This window comes from Juglans microcarpa x Juglans regia, chromosome 5D, assembly GCF_004785595.1.
Source record: "Juglans microcarpa x Juglans regia isolate MS1-56 chromosome 5D, Jm3101_v1.0, whole genome shotgun sequence".
Taxonomy (NCBI): domain Eukaryota; kingdom Viridiplantae; phylum Streptophyta; class Magnoliopsida; order Fagales; family Juglandaceae; genus Juglans; species Juglans microcarpa x Juglans regia.
In genome coordinates, this window is record NC_054602.1 from 32,565,026 (window position 1) to 32,585,505 (window position 20,480).

Consider the following 20,480-nt stretch of genomic DNA (forward strand, 5'->3'; position numbering starts at 1 on the left):
TACACATTTTATCAATTATATCATCTACTTTCAAATTCATAACATGCTATTATACCAACCCACTTATACTGCTCATTTTGTCCAATTGACGTGACACTACCACATGCTGCCACATGTTATATTATATATATATATATATATATATATATATATATATATATATGTGCGCGCGCACGCGTGCAAAACAAAATGACATTGGAATATATAAAAAGATGAAAATTGAAACCATATGTCCTCTTTATCTTTTATGTTTGTGTTTTTTTTTTTTCAATAAACTACCTAGCACCCGCCACATTAATTGAGTAAAGTGAATGGTATAACTCTGAAGCTAAGTAATATCATTTCTCTTTCTCTTATGTAAAACAATGGAATGATTACAAATCCGGACATGTCCTAACCAAAAATGGGAAATATATAAAAATTGAACACAAAAGATGACAAGGCTTTTATATTTGTCCAGTGTAATTAGATTTTACACTTAAAAGATGTCGTCTTTACCTTTAAGAAAGAACCAAAGTGTTTTGTTCGGTAGAAAAGAAAAGCATTTAGATCGACCAAAGAGCAAAGCAGCTAAAGAAGAAGGAATGACACCACATTCCTTCCTTTATATTATTTTTGTGGGATGATTACTATCTCCCAATAATACGGCTTTTTGATCCAAAAAAATATCCCAAACACCTACATCCACGGCATGTCCCAATCAGAGCTAGTGCTGACGTAACCCCGTGGCCCCCACATCGGCTTGGGGATTCGCGTCCCCAAAGAAAACGAGTTGTCCTTTGGGTCCCTTGCTAGCCAATCTCCTTCCCTCCCTCGCTTTTAACCGTGCGATTAGAAAAGCAAACGACCTTGCGCCAAGAGCCCCCCCATACACATAAAAGCTCACACTCTTTTCTCTCCCACTCACTGAGATTTCAACGCCCTCACAGAACTCCGTTTCCCCCGTCATCGCCGGTTCTTTCCTTTCCGGCGCTCGGAGGGACAAGACTTTTACGCTTGATTCATAGGTTTCGTTTCTCTTGCGGTAATTCTTTTCTTTGCTTGTAATCTACGTTGGCTTGAGATTTTTTGTGACTCTGCCTCCACTGACTATTACGTTTCGGATCTTTGTCAGAACCGACGAGTTTTTGCGAGAATTCTACTCTCCGGGACCTGCATTCCCCCCCCCCCCCCCTTTTGTTGAGGTAAGCCGCTCTAGTCTTCGAGGAACGGTGATCTCATCTTTGGCTTGTGCGTTTCTGTTTTCTTTATGATCCGTTTGGTTGTTTGGAAACTGGAGGAAAATATACGAGGAGAATGGATTCTTGCATTCTTACAAAAGGCCTGTTTTATTTGAACAACTTTCCGGTAGATAATGCAGGACTTCGTTACATATTTTACGGTGCTTTTTATTTTCATCAGCTTTCTCAGCAACCAAACAGAGCTAGAATTTACATATATATATTTTAATATTTGAGATGTGATAAAGAGATCTTGATTTGATATTTATCTGATATTTTGATCGATGTTTTTTTTTTTTTTTGGATCTTTGAGTTTCTTGATTTGGCTCCCATATTTTTTTTTTACCCATGGTTTTATTTCAATCTTGGAGAATATTTGCAAATGGGAGCCGGGAGGGTGGTAGGGAGAATTACATTTTCTTTAGTTAACGTATCAGGCTTAGAAAAAAAATTGATAACCGTATCAGAGGGTTTTTTTTTTTTTTTTTTTTTTTTTTTTTTTTTTTTTTTTTAACTAACAAGCTATTGCGATGTCTGAAGCACTGCTCGAAGAAGATTCAATTTCTGTATCAAAGGAAGCAATTTTCTGTTTCTGATTAAGCATATATGAATTAACCTAAATCAGTAGAGAAAATTGGATAACAAGCAGAAGCTTGTCTTCAATTCATCATTTCTTTCATGACTTTATTTAGAAACTTGTGTCTTTAGTGTGGCAGCCCGATATTTTCTTTTCTGGTACATATGTCTTCGAGATGGGTACCTTTTGTTGTGAAAAAACCAACGACAATGGGAAACAAGTGAAAGCAAACACAAGCAAATCAATCACACGATATAAAATTAACGTAGTTCGATAACGTGACTACATCCACAGAGTTGTAGAGGATTTTATTATACTGAGGAATCACAAAATACATTTTGGAGCGAAATCACACTGTTCAGAACACTTGGAGCACGCTAAACTGTTCATTAAGTACATACTTATAATGTCATATGGCAGAAATTTTAATTTTCACTTTTCTATGTTATTCACTCGAGTGGAGTGTCGAGGGCATTTCGAGCGAACTCTCTGTCCGAGTTTCGCTCGAGCGACTTATCAAGCAAACTCTTTGTTCGTGCTTCGCTCGAGCCACCTATTGAGCGGGTGTCAAGCAAATTTTTTGCCTAGCTCTTTTTCGATGGCTAACAGTGCCAAAATTTTTTTCCAAGGGCCTATCGGTCCAAGCCTACGCTCCATGGCCCAACCTCTTTGAAAATCCTTCTAAAAATCATAACTCATCGTTGTCAGGTTGAGTCATCAAATCACTCAACCTGACACACCAACAAAATCAGGCTTCACAAACCCAACACTTTTTCCTTTTTATTTTTCAACAAAGATTCTTATAGAAGTGTTATTAGAGAGCTCAGCAAAAGCATGAAAACTCTCTATTTGAGAAAGACGCTAGAGATACAATCATACAATAGAACATAGATACCAGCTTTGTTTTTTTAAATGTACAAGTCAAACAGTTAAGTTCTTTGATGGAATAGCAAATACTTGGAAATTAGCCTTAAAATAATTGTACCCAATGTCTCAACATCGGCTCAAGATCACACCAGGAAGAAAATGAGACGATAGGAGGATAAAATCTCAGCTCGGGTTGAAGTGTTAAAATAATTGGGTGAAAGAACTCAACGGACTTTGCTTGCTTGAGTAAATTTAGTGTCAGGAAGTATGCACTGGTTCACTGATGGGTCCACCTTGACATGTTAACTACTGATGCCAGCATTCACGTTCAATCTTAGTGAAGATGGTGCTGCTCATTTTCTCTGTCAATCCCTTCAATCTTAGAAGAATAAGAAGCCAAAAAAGTGTTCATATATATCATTTCCAAACGGGATATGAATGAATTATTCTCTCATAGTCAAGAAAAGAAGAGACATGCATATATTTGGAAATTCTAATTTCGTTGTATATAAATTATATAATGTTTACTTGATATTAGAACGGCATGGTAGTTTTGAGCGGTGGATCGGCAACATAAAATATACACTACTCTTATACTTACCATAATTCTTGAGATGGTCAGCAAGATTTGTGCAGTTGATAAATTAGAAACTCCCCACTTTATTATTATTTTTTTTCCTATTAACCAGAAAATCGATGATGAGGTTCTGAATGGGTAAAATATATAAATGTCATTGTACTTGATCGGACAGTCAAGACTTTCTTGTTTTGTTCTGTTTTTTGTACAATGGCCTAAAATGCCTTGGCTTTTTTAATATTATATTTTTTCCCCTCATTTCTCTTTTTAAGTTTGATTACAGCAGCTAATTTGATTCCTATGCTCAGCAGCAGCTGCTTTGTGAACTTTTCGCGTAATAAGAGTGCAATAGTGAGCAAGATCCTCTTCTGGGGCATGCGCTGGAAGCTAATTTGTGTCAATGAAGCTTGGGAATATTTGATTCATGCCATCTAGTGTACATCCAAATAATGAGTTCCTAAGACCTACCAGAGAAATGGTAATCAGTTCAGAACGAAAAAAGAATTCAAAACAGGAAAAAAACTGTAAGATAGTGAAGCAGAGGGTTCCATCACCCCAAGCAAGTCGAAGTCCAAAGTGCCAAGACAAGTTAGAAGTCCGAGTGAAATCTTCAGGAACTGGTCAGAGGTCATTTGTCAAGGTAAATACAAGTAAAGAAGATGAGCTTGTCAAGTACATGTCAAATTTGCCAGGTTATCTCCAGCGTGCTGAGAGAGGAGAAAACAACCAAGATAAAGCTTTGAATTTTGGGGTTCTAGATTGGGCACAACTAGAAAAATGGAACTACAAGCAAAACCGAATCCCTGCAAGAGGAGGTGATAATGCACTATGCAGAAGCTGTGATTTATCGTTAAAAGCAGCTGATGGGTCATCTACCTTTCCTAGTAAAGTCCATAGCAAGATGTCTTCCGAGCGACACCCTTTGCCTCATCCTAGTCTCGACTCTTCTCACAAGGATGGCCATCCTCAAGATGCCAAACTGTCCGACCTGAATACCATACAATTTCATGATTTTGAGACTGCTTCCAAGAGCAACATGGATGGGCAGCAAAAGGTACCCTGGACATATAAGTCTTTTAGCAGAAGTTGCTCCGATATAATGCTTGATAAGGGGAAGAGAAAAGATTTAAATCATATGATTACTTCAGAAATGGGAAATTCTGCAACTAGCTCAGGAACTAATGGGATCTCTCTCAGTCGGAAGTACGATGCAAGTGCTTGGGATGGTGAAGCTAAGAAGAGCATAAAAGAGTTGCAAGATTCAGATATTAAGAGAAAAGATGGAGATAAGAAAATTCCCTCAGAAATACGATCATCGCATTCAGATTGGAGAAGTCATGGTTTCTCTCTTCATTCAAAGGAGAAGCTGGGTGCTGGCAGAGGGGAAAATAGGAAGAGGATAGAGGAGTTAGAACAATCAGATATAAATCTCTTTAATCTATGTTCCCCGGGTGAGCACACCAACATTGTCCTCCTACCAAAAGAGTTATCCCAAAATCAAATTTCAGAAGTATTCCAACTTTCACAACCCAGAGAATCCAAGAAAAAGTCATCTGAGGCAATGAGGAGCAGTTTTCCAGAAGAAGTATGCCAACTTTCACAACCCAGAGAATCCAAGAAAAAGTCATCTGAGGCACTGAGGAGCAGTTTTTCAGGTAACTTTTCTGGTAAGGATGTTCACTCTGAAGTAATCTGTTCTGATGTTCCACACTCGTGCCCACTGCCTTCTGGAGAGACCGATCCCACATCAGACATGATACCAGATAGCCTGATCAATGCTCAGCATAATAAGCTTTCATCTGTTGCATCGCTCATATCCAAATTCCCAAACAAGACATCGAAGATTCTTCCTAAAGGCATATATGCAGAAGGAAAGGACTTAGACATCAAGCTTAATAATTCAGATGTTCATACTGCAAAAGCAGCGGATGAAGAAACCACAGTGCTGGACACTAAAAAAGACAGAAATCCATCACCCAATCACCGGTTTAGGTTCATCACCTTGGGTCGTCTGGGTAGAAGTTTCAGTTTCAAGGAGGGTTCATCTGTACCGAAGTTGAGCTCCTCAAATGCTAGTGTCAAGTCTGGTCCCGTGAGGTCTGAATCTTCTGCATGTTTGGATACTTCAATCAGAGAGAAGCCAAATGTTCCTAACAGAGCTAAGTCCAGCCCTTTAAGAAGGTTATTTGATCCCATACTGAGGTACAAGGTAGCAAATTCACTGCATTCTGCTGAAACCCCTCAGCCAGTGAAAGCAAGTTTAGATTTCATCAGCTCTAGCCCATCTAGAGTCTGTCACTCACTTCAAAAGGAGAAGCGTGAGGCATCGAACATCCAAGCCCTTTTGCAACTCAGGGTAAAGAATGGGCTACCTTTGTTTAAGTTTGGGGTTGAGAACGACAGAAACATTCTTGCTGCCACCATGAAAAATTTGATTTCATCAGGGAAGGATGACTCAGGCGGAAATTATACATTTTACTCTGTTAATGAAATTACAAAGAAAAGTGGTGGCTGGATAAGTCAAGGAAGCAAAAGGGATAGTTGTGGCTACGTCTATAATGTAGTTGGTCAGATGAAGGCCTCCGGCACTTGCTTCTCTGATTTGAGCGGACCGAATTCCCACAACGATTATATGGTCAGAAAATCTGTCTTGTTGGGTGTTGAGCCAATGCAGGAAGATCAGGAACCATTGAAGTTCACGCCAAAAAGGGAACTTGCAGCTGTTGTTGTCAAGATCCCTTTTAAAAACTTAAGCCCTGGTGGAATGAAGAGTGATAAAGAGTTGATGGAGAAGCTCTGCATGACGTGTTTGCCAGAAGGCAGATGCTCTTGCAACTTCAAAGAAAAAAAAAACTTAGATGGTATTACAGTTATACTTCCAGGCGCTGTACATGGACCACCAAACATAGGAGAGCCTTCGCCACTGATTGATCGCTGGGATGGATCATGTGACTGTGGAGGTTGGGATATTGGCTGCAAGCTGCATGTTCTTTCCAACCAGAACCGAAGCAGTAGGATTCATGTGACATCCAAAGCTTGCCCTATTTTGGACAATGTTGAACTTTTTGTCCAGGTACTGCTTTTATATCTAGGCTTCTGTTTTATCTGCAAGTGTTCACATATTACAATTAACTGTAAATATTGTACTAATGTTCAGGAAGAACCCAGGAGAGCACGCCCTTCTTCAGATTGACGCCAATGAAGGATGGAATCTACACGATTGAATTCAACTCATCGATCTCTTTCTTACAATCCTTCTTCATTTGTGTCGCCATTTTAAGCTGTAATAGACCAATGGACTCCCAGCAACAACCAAGATATCTGAGGAACAAGTTTTCAAGGAGCCCTTTCTGAATGAGGATGGTAGAATACAGAGAAGAGCGGCTGCAAAATATGCTCCAAGTCCGCCTCTTTCCCCTGTTGGAAGGGTCTAGTTTCAGGTAAGGAACCTGCCATCTAGCTGTCAATCCTCTTCAAAATAGCTAAAGAGTAAAGAGGCATTGAGAGAATTCCCCGAATTCCCCAAACTCAGATGTCTTTTCGTTTTCGACCATTGTATCAGTACCTGCAGCGAAGTTTGATAAAGGACACTATAAACTGGACTGCCTGTGCTGTTCTGGCGGAATTGTAGTTTTGTGTTGGTTTTACTACTGCACCAACATCACCATTGTACAAAAAGCAAGTGTCATCAGCTATACAAGTACAACATAGCCACTTAAAGGAGAACTCTAAAACTACTGTATGCTCGTTAAAAGGTAGAACACTGAACGTAATGCCATACTTTTCTAGGCATGCACAGTTCTGTATAAATGCTCCATTCTCTCTTTTAATAATGCGAGGTCTTTTCTATGGAATGCTTGCCTCAAGATATCCGATTTGCTAATATCATTGTACAGCCTTGGGGTACTAGATCAGGATTTGCAATTTTTTTATTTGTTGGTCTTTGTGGTAACTAGTGTTGGAGAGAGAGAGAGAGTGCAATTCAAATTCAAGCAAAATTGCAAAAAGAAACAGAAATATTTTTGCTCATAAGCTATAAATTGAGATGGGTTTCACAAATCAATAGGTGAAGCATGATGAATACAGATAAACCATTGACCATCAATCCTCTCAAATACATTTGTAGCAAACTGTACACCCCATTTGCTACCTTCAGTCTTAACGAATTCCCTGCAAGTAACATACCCTACATCCCCCTTAACATGAACCCTCACATCCTTCAGTTGAATCTCTAGTGGGAATTCATAGTCCGCCCATACGAACTCCCAACTTTCCATAACATCATCATGACCCGATATCCCATTTGCACCTGGGTGTACAACACAGACCTCGTCGCCTTTGGCCAAAGCTTTTGCATAGCAGCTAAATCCCCAGTTTTGAATGAGTCGTAAAATCGAGCATTTGCTAGCAATACTGATGTCTTGCTATCCTCATGGAGATTTTTAAGGCTATCCCTAATTTTTGCTGCTTCAACATAGTTTTCCTCAGCGATGGCAATCTGCAGCTCCCGCTCTAAGGCTTGTTCATCCATTGTAATGCTTTCACCGCCTAAGGGATCCTGTGTGTCCTCTCTCTTCCCTTGACATGGTCTCGTTGAGACCAAACTGGAATCTTGTTGAAATAATTCTGCACTAAGCACATAGAGTTAGAAATGCACAAAACTTGGGTAGTGTAACCATTAATTATGAGTACAAGCTTACAGGGGCATTGAAGACAATAAATAGAATGCCAAAGCATCTGACTTACTGGATCTTCCAGTTTGCAAACTGAGGTGACGACAACCAGGCAAGACCTGTACCCTATGTCTTCGACCAAAGGGTTTAACTAAAACTACACCACATTGCTTCAGGGAAGATTCCGAAAGATGATGAAGTGTAGCAAAACTATTGACAAATGAACACGGCAAGCTATAAACTTCTCTGATGGTAGAAGCAATACCCTATAGAAGTAAACGTTAGGACACTGAGTGACAGAAACTCATAAAAGTGCTGTGGACAACAAACAAATGTTGAGAGGCAGAAACTTTGGACTTAATTGTCTTACATATCATTTTTCACACGAAGAAACCATCTGCTTCATATATGCAATTTGAGTAATCTAATTTTAGTATCAACTTAGGTAAACCTTTATTTAATATATAATGAGAAATGATGGTTCAATGCGCAAACGTAACGCAATCACTTTGAAAAAAGTGAATAAATATGAGAATCACTTCAAAAAAATTAATTTTTCAACAACCCTTAAACTCTCAATATGAGTGAGTATTCATCAATTTCAACCTCAACCACGATATTTAATCAAGCCACAACTGCAGTACTTGAGAAAGCCGTTAAGCACTTGTTCAAGTTTAAACATTTTATACTTTCTTCCTCATCTCGTACTTACCAAAAGCCAGAAGTATATGTATTTACAATATTTTCCAAACCCTACTGCCACAAAGATAGAAAATTCGAAAGTGGGTTTTTCCTAGAACAAGAAACTTAAACATGTCAATAAACCCAGAAAAGTTATCTCAAGGAAATTACTCAATTTAGCTTCGGATAAGTTATAACAGCAAGTATGACGATAAGCACTTGAGCCAAACGAACCATGAATTTAAACTCCCAAGCAAAGTAAAAGATTAGAGGAGGAAACGCAGAACTCACGTTATAGCAGAAGCTAGACCCATGAAGCGGCATGATTAAGGGACTGATTATAGAGAGGCCAAGAATTATGAGGAAGAATTAGGATCGGGGTTTTTGAACTGTCCCATTCAGAGGACTAGGACTGCTATTTTAGTATTTATCCACTCGGAGATCATGAGCGAAAACTTTGGATGTCGGCAAGGGAACGAAGGCCATTTGAGGAAGATTGAAGAGGGAAAATAGGCTGGGCTGGATAGTCGGTGGAACAGAAAAAGAGCTGGAGTGGGCTGGGCTGGGCTGGGCTGGGCTGAATGAATGAATGGGTCTAATGGATTTTCAATGATTTGGATATTAAGAATATTTAAAGTATTCTCGTAATATTTCACTATTATTTATTATTTTATTATTATTTTTTACCTACTTTTTATTATTATTCATTATTATTAAATATTTTATTATTACTTTTTTACTACAATTAACAGAATAGTTGATGTATTCTCACCACCCACACAAACTTCAATAAAATTAAAATTCAATTTTATCGAAGGGGCATGCTTAATATAATATATTAAATTGTAAAACTCATCTATTGTGAAATGATAAAATATTATTAAAATATTATTTATTATTATTTTGAGATTTGAAAAAATTAAATTCTTTATTATATTTTGTATTGAAATTTAAAAAAATTATAATAATGAGTTAAAATAAATTGAAATGGATTTACTTTCCAAATAAAGCCATAATGTATGACATTAAAGGTATATCAGTTTATAAATTTTCTTTCGTAAGATCTTTTTGTAGATCTAGCGCCTTCCATTTTGTAAGATAGTTCTCGAAATTTTGAGCATTATTTTTTAAACAAATAAGTTAGCCAGGTTTTGTGAAAAATATTAAATATTGTAAAGCTCACATGTCAATTCGGATAGAAAATTAGAACAGATCTTTAATTTTAAGGCATCGATTAGATTGTGAAAGTGTTTCATCTCATTTTATCTCATCACATCATTACAACTTTTTCAAATTACACAAAATATAATAAACAATTCAATATTTTCAATTATCAAAATAATAATAATATTAAAAAATAATATTTTAATAATATTTTATTCAACTTTCAACTTTTATCTCAACTCATCTTATTTCAACACACTATCTAAAGAGCACCGCCAAGATTGCAACAATTTATTTTTAATGCTATAATCTAGTATGTGAAGCGAAAGGCATGCAAAAGCATGTCGTTTTCTTATGAAAGAAGAGGCGAAGGTCTCCAAGTATTAAGAGAAACTTCCTAGACATAGCTACGATTCAATATTTCAGCCAAGTTAATAACCTCCAAAACATTGTAAAGATTCTCTGCTTTTAACTTTTGGGGTTAACAAACATTGTAAGATATAGAAAGTACCTTTTCCAAACAATATTAATATCATGATGTCTGGCCATCTCCATCGCCCTTGTTGCACCTCAGATGCTCCAAATAAACCGCAGGATATCCTAGGTTTTTCTTTCTTTTTAAATTAGTTTATAACTTAATTGAAGAGTTATGATCTAATCGCGACCTTCTGATAATATTAGTTATAATAAAATAAATATAAAGAAAATAAGAGTGTTACAAAAGAAAGAAGATGAAGTATCCAATAATATCTCTGAAATATCGAATTAATTGCATGTTTTATCATATTTTTTAGGCTTTTCGTTTGATGAGGGTGTCAGAGGTATCCATGTAATTGAGACTTCTCAACTGGCTTTATTAGTACATTGACATTGGTTTTATCAAATTCATCTTCAAAATTTATTAAAAAGTATATATTTTTTATAATTTTAAAACCTCTATATCTATAAATTTACATTAGATTAGTCATTAGATTCATCAAAATAATAATATAATATTATTTTTTAATAATAATATTTTAATTTTTTTTTCATATTTTGTAATTACACTATCTAAAGAAAACCTAACGATTAATAATTAAAGATTAAAGGGAAGACATCCCAAATAGTATTGGTAACTTTGTTGATAGCCTGAAATTAGATGGTAGAATCGGATTTTTTAACTAATAATATTATATTATATTATTATAACAAATAAAAATTATTGTAGCTATAATCCTATAGAATTAACCCTATACAAATTTAATTGTGTTATTATTTAAAGAACAAATTATTATATTACTGTATACCATTTATGAAGAAAAGAAGTTGGTTTAAATTTTTATAATAAAATATTACTTTTGATGATAAATAATATATCTTTAAATTTAAAGATGTATTTAAAATTATTGTAACTCAAAAGTTTAAATTTTTACATTTTAGTAGAGCTAATGCAGATAAATTTATCTAAATTTCTGTAAATTTTGAAAATGCATTGATTTTTAATGAAGCGAACTTTAATGCACAAGAACCTACTCAGCTTTCAGGATCACGCACGACATAATAAGTGTCAATATCATTTCAATTCACCTTTATATTAAGAAAAGCTAACTCATGAAAAGTCCTGTCCAGATTCCTTAAGTTTCAAAAGAAAAGTTGGTGGTTGGATATCATAATTTGCATACCCAATTTGTCACAAAAACTTCGAATTGTAAGCCTACCTACTCTCAGTAGATGCGTTTAAATAGTAAAAATATTTTATTTTATTTTATTTTATTGTTATAATTTTTTTAAATTATTATATAAAATATAATAAATAATTTAATTTTTTTTAAATCTTAAAATAATAATAATATTTAAAAATAATATTTTATTTTATTTTTATTTTTTTATCTAAAATTATCTTATCTTATCGCACTAACTTAACAGATTAAAAGTCTTGCCATAGGTTTGAAATTTGAGGATTTATGCTAGACTGGTCATCAACAATTAAGAAGCCTACATGTGCCCCTCTGTCACCTTCTCGATTTCCTTGTTTTCTTTATATCCTTTTTTTTTCCAAGTTCCCATTGAAGTTCATTGTGTCCAATATCAACCCAATACACAAGTGGATCGATCTTTATCCAATCTTTGGATTATGCTTCCAATAAAATAAATTAAAATTGCATTTAAACCCTAGAAATTGAAAACACATGGATGCAGGAAAGTAGCTCACGTACGTATGATATCATTTTTTCCAAATTATAATGAATGACTGAAGATATTAATTGCCGATATGTCTTGTCAAAAAAAAAAAGCATCCACTTCTAATTTCCTCATTGGAGGGGGATTGCCCTATAATCATAGAGCACAATTGGATCATTTCAAATTAAAAAATGAGACGCAAGACGAGTGATTAAGCTGCATGCATGCCTTCCATTTATTTTATCAATGAGCTTGCAATCTGACCATAAATAATTGATTTTAGGCCTGATTTGAATAGTAGTATGAGATGATATATAAATAGTAATATGAGATGATACGTAAATAATAATAAAATAATTTGATATTTTATGAGATTTTAAAAAATAAGAGAGAAAAAATTAAATAAAAATTTTATAAAGTTAAAATATTATTAAAATATAATTTTTATTTTGATAGTTAAAAAAAATTGAATTGCTTTTTATATTTTATTTAAAAGTTTGAAAAAATTATAATGATTAAGTAATAATAATATGAAAATTTTTAAAATTTAAAATTGAAAAATATTTATGTTTGTGATATTTCGACGTTAAGATGAGATAGAATGAAATGATCAGATGTCTTACAATCCAAACGGAACTTTGATTAAGGTGCTAAATATAGAAAACAACGGCTTCAAAGACTAGTACTGATAATATTGGAAGAAGATAAGACTAATTAGTGTGATTATCGTTAAAGAATTTCTTAAACTGCATGTAGCCAATCAGTCTCATGATCTGACCCTACATTGTCTAATATTGTTGTCTTCTCCCGCCTCCTCGGTCCATTTTATAAGTTGATAAAAAGGAAAGAACCTCATCATGTGATCTGTAGCTTTCTTTTTCTTTCTTTTTTTCTTCTCTTTTTGTATCCACCGTTGATGAGCGAAGAATACGCCAAATTTGAATTTGTCAAACATCATTCAGAAGAGGAGAGCAGAGGGAATCTGTAAGGTCAGTGTTCAGTGGGGACCCAGAAATAGTTGTGTTTTCAGCTAGGCATATTTTCCCATATTGGTGTTTGTTTCGGAAGAAAAAATGGGCAGTCATGTTGCCACCAAGATGCAGTTTGATTCTGCAATTAGATGGTTTTGTGTGGTCCTCCTGAATGTCATAGAGCAAACCACTAGAGCTACTTTGATGCTAATGCAACAAACAAATCAATCCAATTCAATGGCTTTGAGTTAGGGCATGCAGGCCGGGGTCCTAGTTTTGAAAACGATGCATCCTTCAAGATTTGAGGATTTTAAATACTAGCATTATTGTGAATGATTATCCTTTCTAAACTATTCTTTTTAATTAATTTGTTCGATCGAATTAGATTGTTTCATGATGATCTTACGATTTATATTTAGTATTGTTGTCACTGTAGGGTCTCGTCAACCAATCTCATCTTATCATATTTAATTATTATAATTTTTTTAAATTTTTATATAAAATATAATAAATAATTTAACTTTTTTAAATTTTAAAATAATAATAATATTAAAAAATAATATTCTAATAATATTTTATTTAATTTATTTAAAATTATTTCATCTTATTTTACTATCAAAACGAGGATAAAACTTTCGAGCATTATAAATCTCACCTGAGTAATTGGTAAAATATCAGTCCCTCATGATGACGGATAGCATGAGTAATCAAGCCGCGTGTAGTTTTTATTTAAAAAAAAAAACCTGAATATTTAAAAAGGGTGACATTTTTTACGTGGGGTCTCTGCATGGGTTGCTTTTATTTTATTTTTTTTTTGGAATGAGAGCTATATGAACATGGGTTGCTTGTTAGGCGAGTGTTCAGGGTTTTATACATCATGATGAGGAATTTTGAGTCATTCGGGTTAGGATTCTCAGGTCGAGAGAAAATTCTTGATATTTGGTGGGGTCAATCAAGGAGACATTAATGAAACAAGATCCGAGATGGTGGACAGCAAAGGAGTGGCATCAATGGTCCAAAATTAGGAGGAGGGGCCGGCAATTGTGTTGCTGTGTGTGGATGTGTATTTGGTTAAAAATGTTAAAATGAAGTTGTGTTTGAGTATTGAAGTGATCTAAAATGATTTGATTTGATTTATAAATAATAATATTTAATAAGTTCTATTGAATATATCTAAATATATTTCCTATGTTTAGATATATTTAATTTTTTTATTACAACAATCTAATTTGAAATTGCTTTTTTCAATCGACATGAAACGTCTGAAAGAGTACATGAAATCAATGTTTTGAACACCATACCGGATGTCGTACCTGTCAAGGCACTAGAACGAAATATTTCAGTACCGGTATCGTTTCGAAATAGCGTTTCGGGATAATATTTCGGGATAGTCGATATATGAATAAATTATATATATAAATATATATAAAATTATATTCCAAAATAATAGTTTATATATAAATAAATTATATATAAATACATATATATATAAGTTATAAATAATCTAGTCTGAATTGGAGGTTAAAAAATAAACTTATAGTTTGAAAAAATGAAAAAAAAAAATACACAGGTCGAAATATCGGCCGGTATCGACCGAAATATAGACCGGTACAGGCCGAAATATAGGCTGAAACGACCGATACCTGCCGGTACGGCCGGTATTTTGGCCGATACAAAATATATATAATACCTGTACTGATCAGATGGTCGAAACAAAAAATTTTTACCATACCAACCGTTACAGTATAAAATTTAAAACTATACATGCAATTGATGACACATGTTGTTGTTTCTTTTAGAAAAGGGGAAGGCTGAGTTATCATCCGCCATCTCTCTTCAATCTATTCACCCTTTATTTTCGTATCCGACATAAATCATAAGAGAGAGATGACATCAGATTAGATGTTGTAAGGTAAAAAGGGAAGTACCATATTTAGTTTTTTTTTTTTTTTTCTTTTTCTTTTCCTGACCAATTAATTACCCTGATTTTTTTTTTTTTTTTTTTTTTTTTTCCACTCGACATGCACCAAGTAGGGACCCCCAATCGAAGGTAAAAATGGCAATGCATCCACAATCACATGTACGAGAATAATAATAGCTGTGTACGAGACATCATGTGTCAGCTGTACGTGCATCCATTTCGGCAGAATGGTTCTGATTCCGGGAATCTTTTGCACCATATATAGCTGTGAACAAGTCATGTGCATGTAGACCTGATTGGGCCACGTACGTACTTCCATGGAACTTCCCTTATTTTTCCTCGTAATGGAATTAAGCCACAAACATGCCAACCTATCAAGTTACGTATGAAAAAGTCTTAAACCACGTATGAAAAAGACTATAATCCAAGTCTCGTTTAATTATACATATAGATGAAGTTAAAAGTTAAATAAAATATTATTATAATAATTTTATTTTTATTTTAAAATTTAAAAAAATTAATTTATTTTTTATTTTTTATTTAAAAATTTAAAAAAATTTATAATAATAGATGAGATGGAATGAGATTATTTGTAAAAAAAAATCAAATCTCAATGAATGCAAGTTTCATTACAGATTACAAGTCATAAACTAAACTAGACTAGATTCGAGTAATATTGTTTCGAAGATCTTTGTTATTTATATTCTAATAGATGTAAAATTAACAACAGTATTGGTCTTTTTTTTTTTTTTTTTGATAAAATAGATATTACCCTTCATTAAGAGAGGACTTACAAAGTTGAGTTGAAAAACAAGCCAATTATAATCGTTAGTAACTTTTCAGTACACTTTCGTGACTGACATAGTTTAGTCCAGACGGTAAATCTCTAAAGACCTAGATCTTAGAGAAACTACCACTTCTGTCCACGACAGAGGTTACAAAGCTCCATACCCCGACTAAGCAGGGTAGGGTATACCAAACCCCACCAAAACCCATCAATGCGGAGGGGGGACTACAACTCCATTCGGACCAAAGTCCGAAGGCACTACTTTTTTTGGATTTTTATTTATCTAGAAACTACATTACACAAAAGAAACTATAAAGAAAACACTGCACAAAAAGGAAAAAGTAGTGCACAAAGGCTGCTGTGACACATGCAGTACACGCGCCACTCTGGGAAAAGAACCGACAGTCGACCTTGGAGATCCCGAACTCACAGACTTCAGAAATGCCGCCTGTGGCGTTGGCAGAGGGCTCCCCGGTGGTGCGTGAATGCCACGCGCTGAACGACGCCGAAACTTCGACCCACACGTGCGAGCTACTCGTTGCTCCGTTTGGTACCGCATTCGGTGGTCTTGAAGATCGGCGGTTGGGCAACACCATGGCGGGGCGCGTGCTGGCTTGTAGGTGGCGGGAAGACCCAGATCTGCGATTTTCTCTTATTTCGCCTGAAAATATACAAAAACAAAATACTACATAAAAGAAAAGGGAGGGAGGAAAGAGGAGAGGAAGGGAGGGGAAGGGAGATGAAGCTCCCACCCCTCTAGCCGGATTTGTGAAGGGAGTTTTAGAGAGAATGGAGAGAGTTTTTAGAGCGAAAACTTTCTCGTCTCTCTTCTGTTATTGGTTGTTCACCACAGTACTGGTCTGTTGGGTGTATCAATAAGCAACATATAAATAAATTATAAGTCTTAAAACAAAAGACATATATACATATATATGTTATGTTAGGAATTGAATGATTAATGTATTTTCGGTGGGGTTGTTTGTGATAATAAATTATTTGAGTTAGTACGTGGTAGTGGACAAAGTTGAAAAGTATATGTAGTGATTACTGCTCTTTCGGCACATACATTCATGTGGGTCTGTACCTTTGCTGTCTTCCCTTTTGTCGTGGAATGAATATTGATCGGACTATATTAAAAAAAAATTCCTTGCTAATCAAATGTACGGCATGTAAGATTGTTATTAATGTATTTCAGAAAACGAATTGATGTGAATGATCAACCAGCTCATCCTAAAACAAAGTAAGAAATCAAATTAATTTATTCTCTTTATGTATTTTTTAAATAAAAAATAAAAAATAGCTAATTAAAGTATCGTAATCATTGCTATCAGTACTGACACTAATTTTCTCTTGCCATATGAATCTTCTCTGTCAAGACTAATAATTTTAGATAACTCTTTATACCAAGCAAGGCCCGAAAGTCAACAGACTATGCGACTCTTAAACATTAATGATTAGTATAAAAATTTGTGATGTCAAAAAAAAATGGCACGAACAGACTACAGGATCCTTAAACACTAATGAGGAATACAAACACTCGTCATACTAAAAAAAAATAATTCGAAGGTCAGCAAATCATGCAACTTTTAAACATCAATGACAAGTATAAAGATTTGCAATGCCAAAAAAAAAGAATGTAGAGATTAATAGACCATGCGACCCTTAAATACCAATGACGAGTCAAAAGACTCTCGGTACCCATGAAAAATGGTGTGGAGATCAAGAGACCATGTGACTCTTAAACACTAATGACGAGTCTAAAAACTCGCGGTGCCCAGGTCAGGGACCACCCGACCCCACTCATCTCTCGTCGAAGGTCAACAGGCAGGACAAGTTATCAGACTGCCTGACCTCCCTCATGACGAGCCAACTGGCAAGAAAGGTCAAGGACCGTCTGACCTCCCAGGCGCCTAACAGGCAGGCAACCCTCTGGACTGTCCGACCCCTTTCACATGAACAGAAATAGAAGCACAACATCTTCTCCATCAAATATTGAGTGTTTATGCACGCATCACAACTGCAGCCAGCGAGTTACCTTCGGGAATGGGCTGCCAAGCTCTACAACCACATCACATGGGTTTCCTTTGAGAATGAGTCGACGGGCTCGGCAACCGCCTAGTGTGGACCTAGAGAGTCGATGGGCTTTCTAACCACTTAAGACCAAGTTACTACTAACAAACAACAAAATGAAAACACTAACAACAATTTACACCAAGGGGCAAAAAATTTACCACTACCAACAAAAGCAAAAATGATTACAAAAATACACAAAAAAAATTAATCTTGGAAATATGTACTCTTCGCCGACAATAAACAATCTCTCATGACAAACATTTACACAAATAAACAAACTTGAAATCGAGCTCCCTGCTCGCACCTAATATAGTCGAGTATATCTTCTGCCTATCTCTCCAAGTTGAACTCCTCACCACTTAGCACAAAACAAACAGAAAATCAGGGACCAAACAAGAAACCAATGACCAATTTTCAAAATTTATTCTGCAGATTATTGACTTGAATATTCTGAAGGTCTTTTTGTCTTGCAAATTGTTCTTAAGAATCATGGGCATCTATAGGGGTCAAATCAACAATCTATAATTTAGCCTCGAAATAAGGCCAAAAATCAAGCTAAGAAATAAAATCGATAAGAGATAGGACAAGTTAACTCAGACTCCTAAAAGAAAAGAGATTCAAACTCTTAAAAGGAAAATGTTTCACAAGACAAATTGGACTCAATCACTTCAAGAGAATAGACCTTTATATAATGAGGAGATCCCCCATAAATCAGACAGACTCTCCACAAGCTCTCTACACAAAATATCTCTACAGAAGCGTCATATGCCAAACTCCACCACACATAGCGACTCCAAAGGATCTCTCCTAAATTCCTCAATTATATTGAGCGATATATGAGACTACGAGAGATTGTAAAATCACCCATTATAGAGATTGTAAAATCACCCATTATAATGGATTTTGCCCCCAAACAACCCCTGGATTTAGGCATTATGCCGAAACCACGTAAATCCCTGTGTTTCTTTATATTTATTACGTATTTTATAGATGAACGCAAATAACAATGTATTGAAGTTTGAATCATCTCATGGGAATGGGATGATTCTTTCCTACATTACAGTCTGTTGTGCGAATTAAGACATTAAAAGTTTCCTTCAAGGTCAAAAAGATAAATCTACAATTTTTCGACAACTCTCGAGATACATGCACAACACAAGAAGACTCACAGGTCGTAAATCGTTTTGAGGATAATGGCAGTTTTGCAAAAATCATGGTGCGTGGTCCTCACACGCTGCTCACAACTGCATATGGTCCTCACATGTCACTCATTTCAATAGTTTTTCTCGTCACACGCGTCGAATCACTGGAATCGCCACCATTAGATCTTTAAATCTGACTTTTGTGGCTAAAAGGAGACAAGCGTGTTGTCTTTATGTGCCATCACAGATTCTGAAGTCTATCGAAGTTGGTTCAAACTATAATCCATCATTTTTTTCATCTATCTTACAGTTTTCTTATTGTTTAGTTAAAATTGTTTAGTAAGGAAAAAAAAAAAAGAAAAAAGGAGTTCGTCTCTTAGACGTTTCTTTGTAGAGACTGAGTCATCTATTTCTATGAAGGATGAAGTTGAGTCTCTGTTTTGTCAGAGTGCTGTCTCTTGGACGTTTGTCTGTAGAGAGTATCAGTAGTAGTGAAGACCATACTAGTCACAAAATGAAAATAGTGTACTGGTAGAGCTCTAAATGCACTAATTCATTTATGAGGTAATGGTTAATATGGGGATATCCGTATCCGGTTATGGATGTAAATTTATCTGATGAATGAGTGATGATAGTTTCCCTAAAAAAATTAAATATAAAGGTAATTATTTTAGAATTAGTTAATATAATAATGTCACCTTTTATTTTATCTTTTTTAATTTCAAATCTTCAAATCTGTTTTGAATTTTAATTTTAAATTTTATACAGTTGCATTTCATAGTTGCGTTTGTCTATAATAATAAAGAAAAAATATATTTATCATTCATTTTCTCATCATCCCATTATGTGGTAATAAGTTCACAAATAAAATATAATAAATAATCTTCAATCATCTAATGACATATCATGAAATGATGAGAATTAAAATGGTGAGTAGCATTATTACAAATTTCAAAATAAGAATAATAACGGCTCAATAAAATAAAACCATACAAAAGATTTTTATAAAAAGAAAAAAGAAGAGAGAGACTATTCAAATTTGAAGGCTGGACCAACGTTTTTATTCAAAAAAGAAGCAGAACCCTTTTCCCGTGCCGGAACAATAATCAGCACGGAAAAGGGTTATGCTTCGTATCGGTTAAAATATTGGATGTACCGGGTTGTTTCAACCAGTATTTCGGATTTCGGCCGATATGATCATTTTGGCCGGTACATGGGCTGATAGCTGTTTGGAGTCTTGGACAGGTTTGTAATTAAACAGAATGTGAGGGACATTTTCCCATTTTGTAATTCTCTGAGTTCTCTCTCCAAATTGCCTACAAGTACCTACATTATTAATATATTATTGGCAGCCAATGATGGAGACACATTGAGGAGGCTGGTGTCAGCGATATATGAGAATATCACCGTTCGATTGCTCCGTTGAATTTGGGTGACCACGAATATGTTAAGCAAACTAAATAAAATATATATTTATTTATTTATATTTCGAATATTGATCTTTATTATCTTATTAATGAAGATGAATGATTTTATTTTAATAGCTGGATTGAGAACCTATTTAATTTTACAAGTATGTGTGTTAAAACTTATGACTTGTATTGAGAAATATTATTGAGTTTATGACTTATTTTTGTTGTTATTTTGAAATATAGTTTAGAACGATG

The 20,480-nt window shown here is 34.9% G+C and overlaps 1 protein-coding gene and 1 pseudogene across 5 annotated transcripts; one reads left to right on the forward strand and one right to left on the reverse strand.

The window, feature by feature from the left end:
* The first annotated feature begins 866 nt into the window (after positions 1-866).
* LOC121265228 lies at positions 867-6,774 on the forward strand. Of its 5 annotated transcripts, none has more exons than XM_041168773.1 (5): positions 867-1,024; positions 1,115-1,184; positions 3,525-4,799; positions 4,875-6,314; positions 6,399-6,774. In XM_041168773.1, the coding sequence occupies exons 3-5, from the start codon at positions 3,666-3,668 to the stop codon at positions 6,432-6,434; spliced, it is 2,610 nt and encodes an 869-aa protein (XP_041024707.1). In that variant the 5' UTR covers positions 867-1,024; positions 1,115-1,184; positions 3,525-3,665; the 3' UTR covers positions 6,435-6,774. The 5 variants fall into 5 exon arrangements, with proteins under 5 accessions (XP_041024707.1, XP_041024710.1, XP_041024708.1 ...); XM_041168776.1 differs by having other exon boundaries at positions 3,528-4,799; XM_041168774.1 differs by having other exon boundaries at positions 3,550-4,799.
* A 465-nt stretch (positions 6,775-7,239) lies between these two features.
* Positions 7,240-9,091, reverse strand: LOC121265229 (annotated as a pseudogene).
* Positions 9,092-20,480: the final 11,389 nt, after the last annotated feature.

Coding starts and splice junctions, on each gene's coding strand:
- LOC121265228 (XM_041168773.1), top strand. CDS start 3,666: ATGCCATCTAGTGTACATCCAAATAATGAGTTCCTAAGACCTACCAGA. Junction 4,800..4,874: donor CCAAGAAAAAGTCATCTGAG/GCAATGAGGAGC, acceptor AAGTCATCTGAG/GCACTGAGGAGCAGTTTTTC. Junction 6,315..6,398: donor ATGTTGAACTTTTTGTCCAG/GTACTGCTTTTA, acceptor ACTAATGTTCAG/GAAGAACCCAGGAGAGCACG.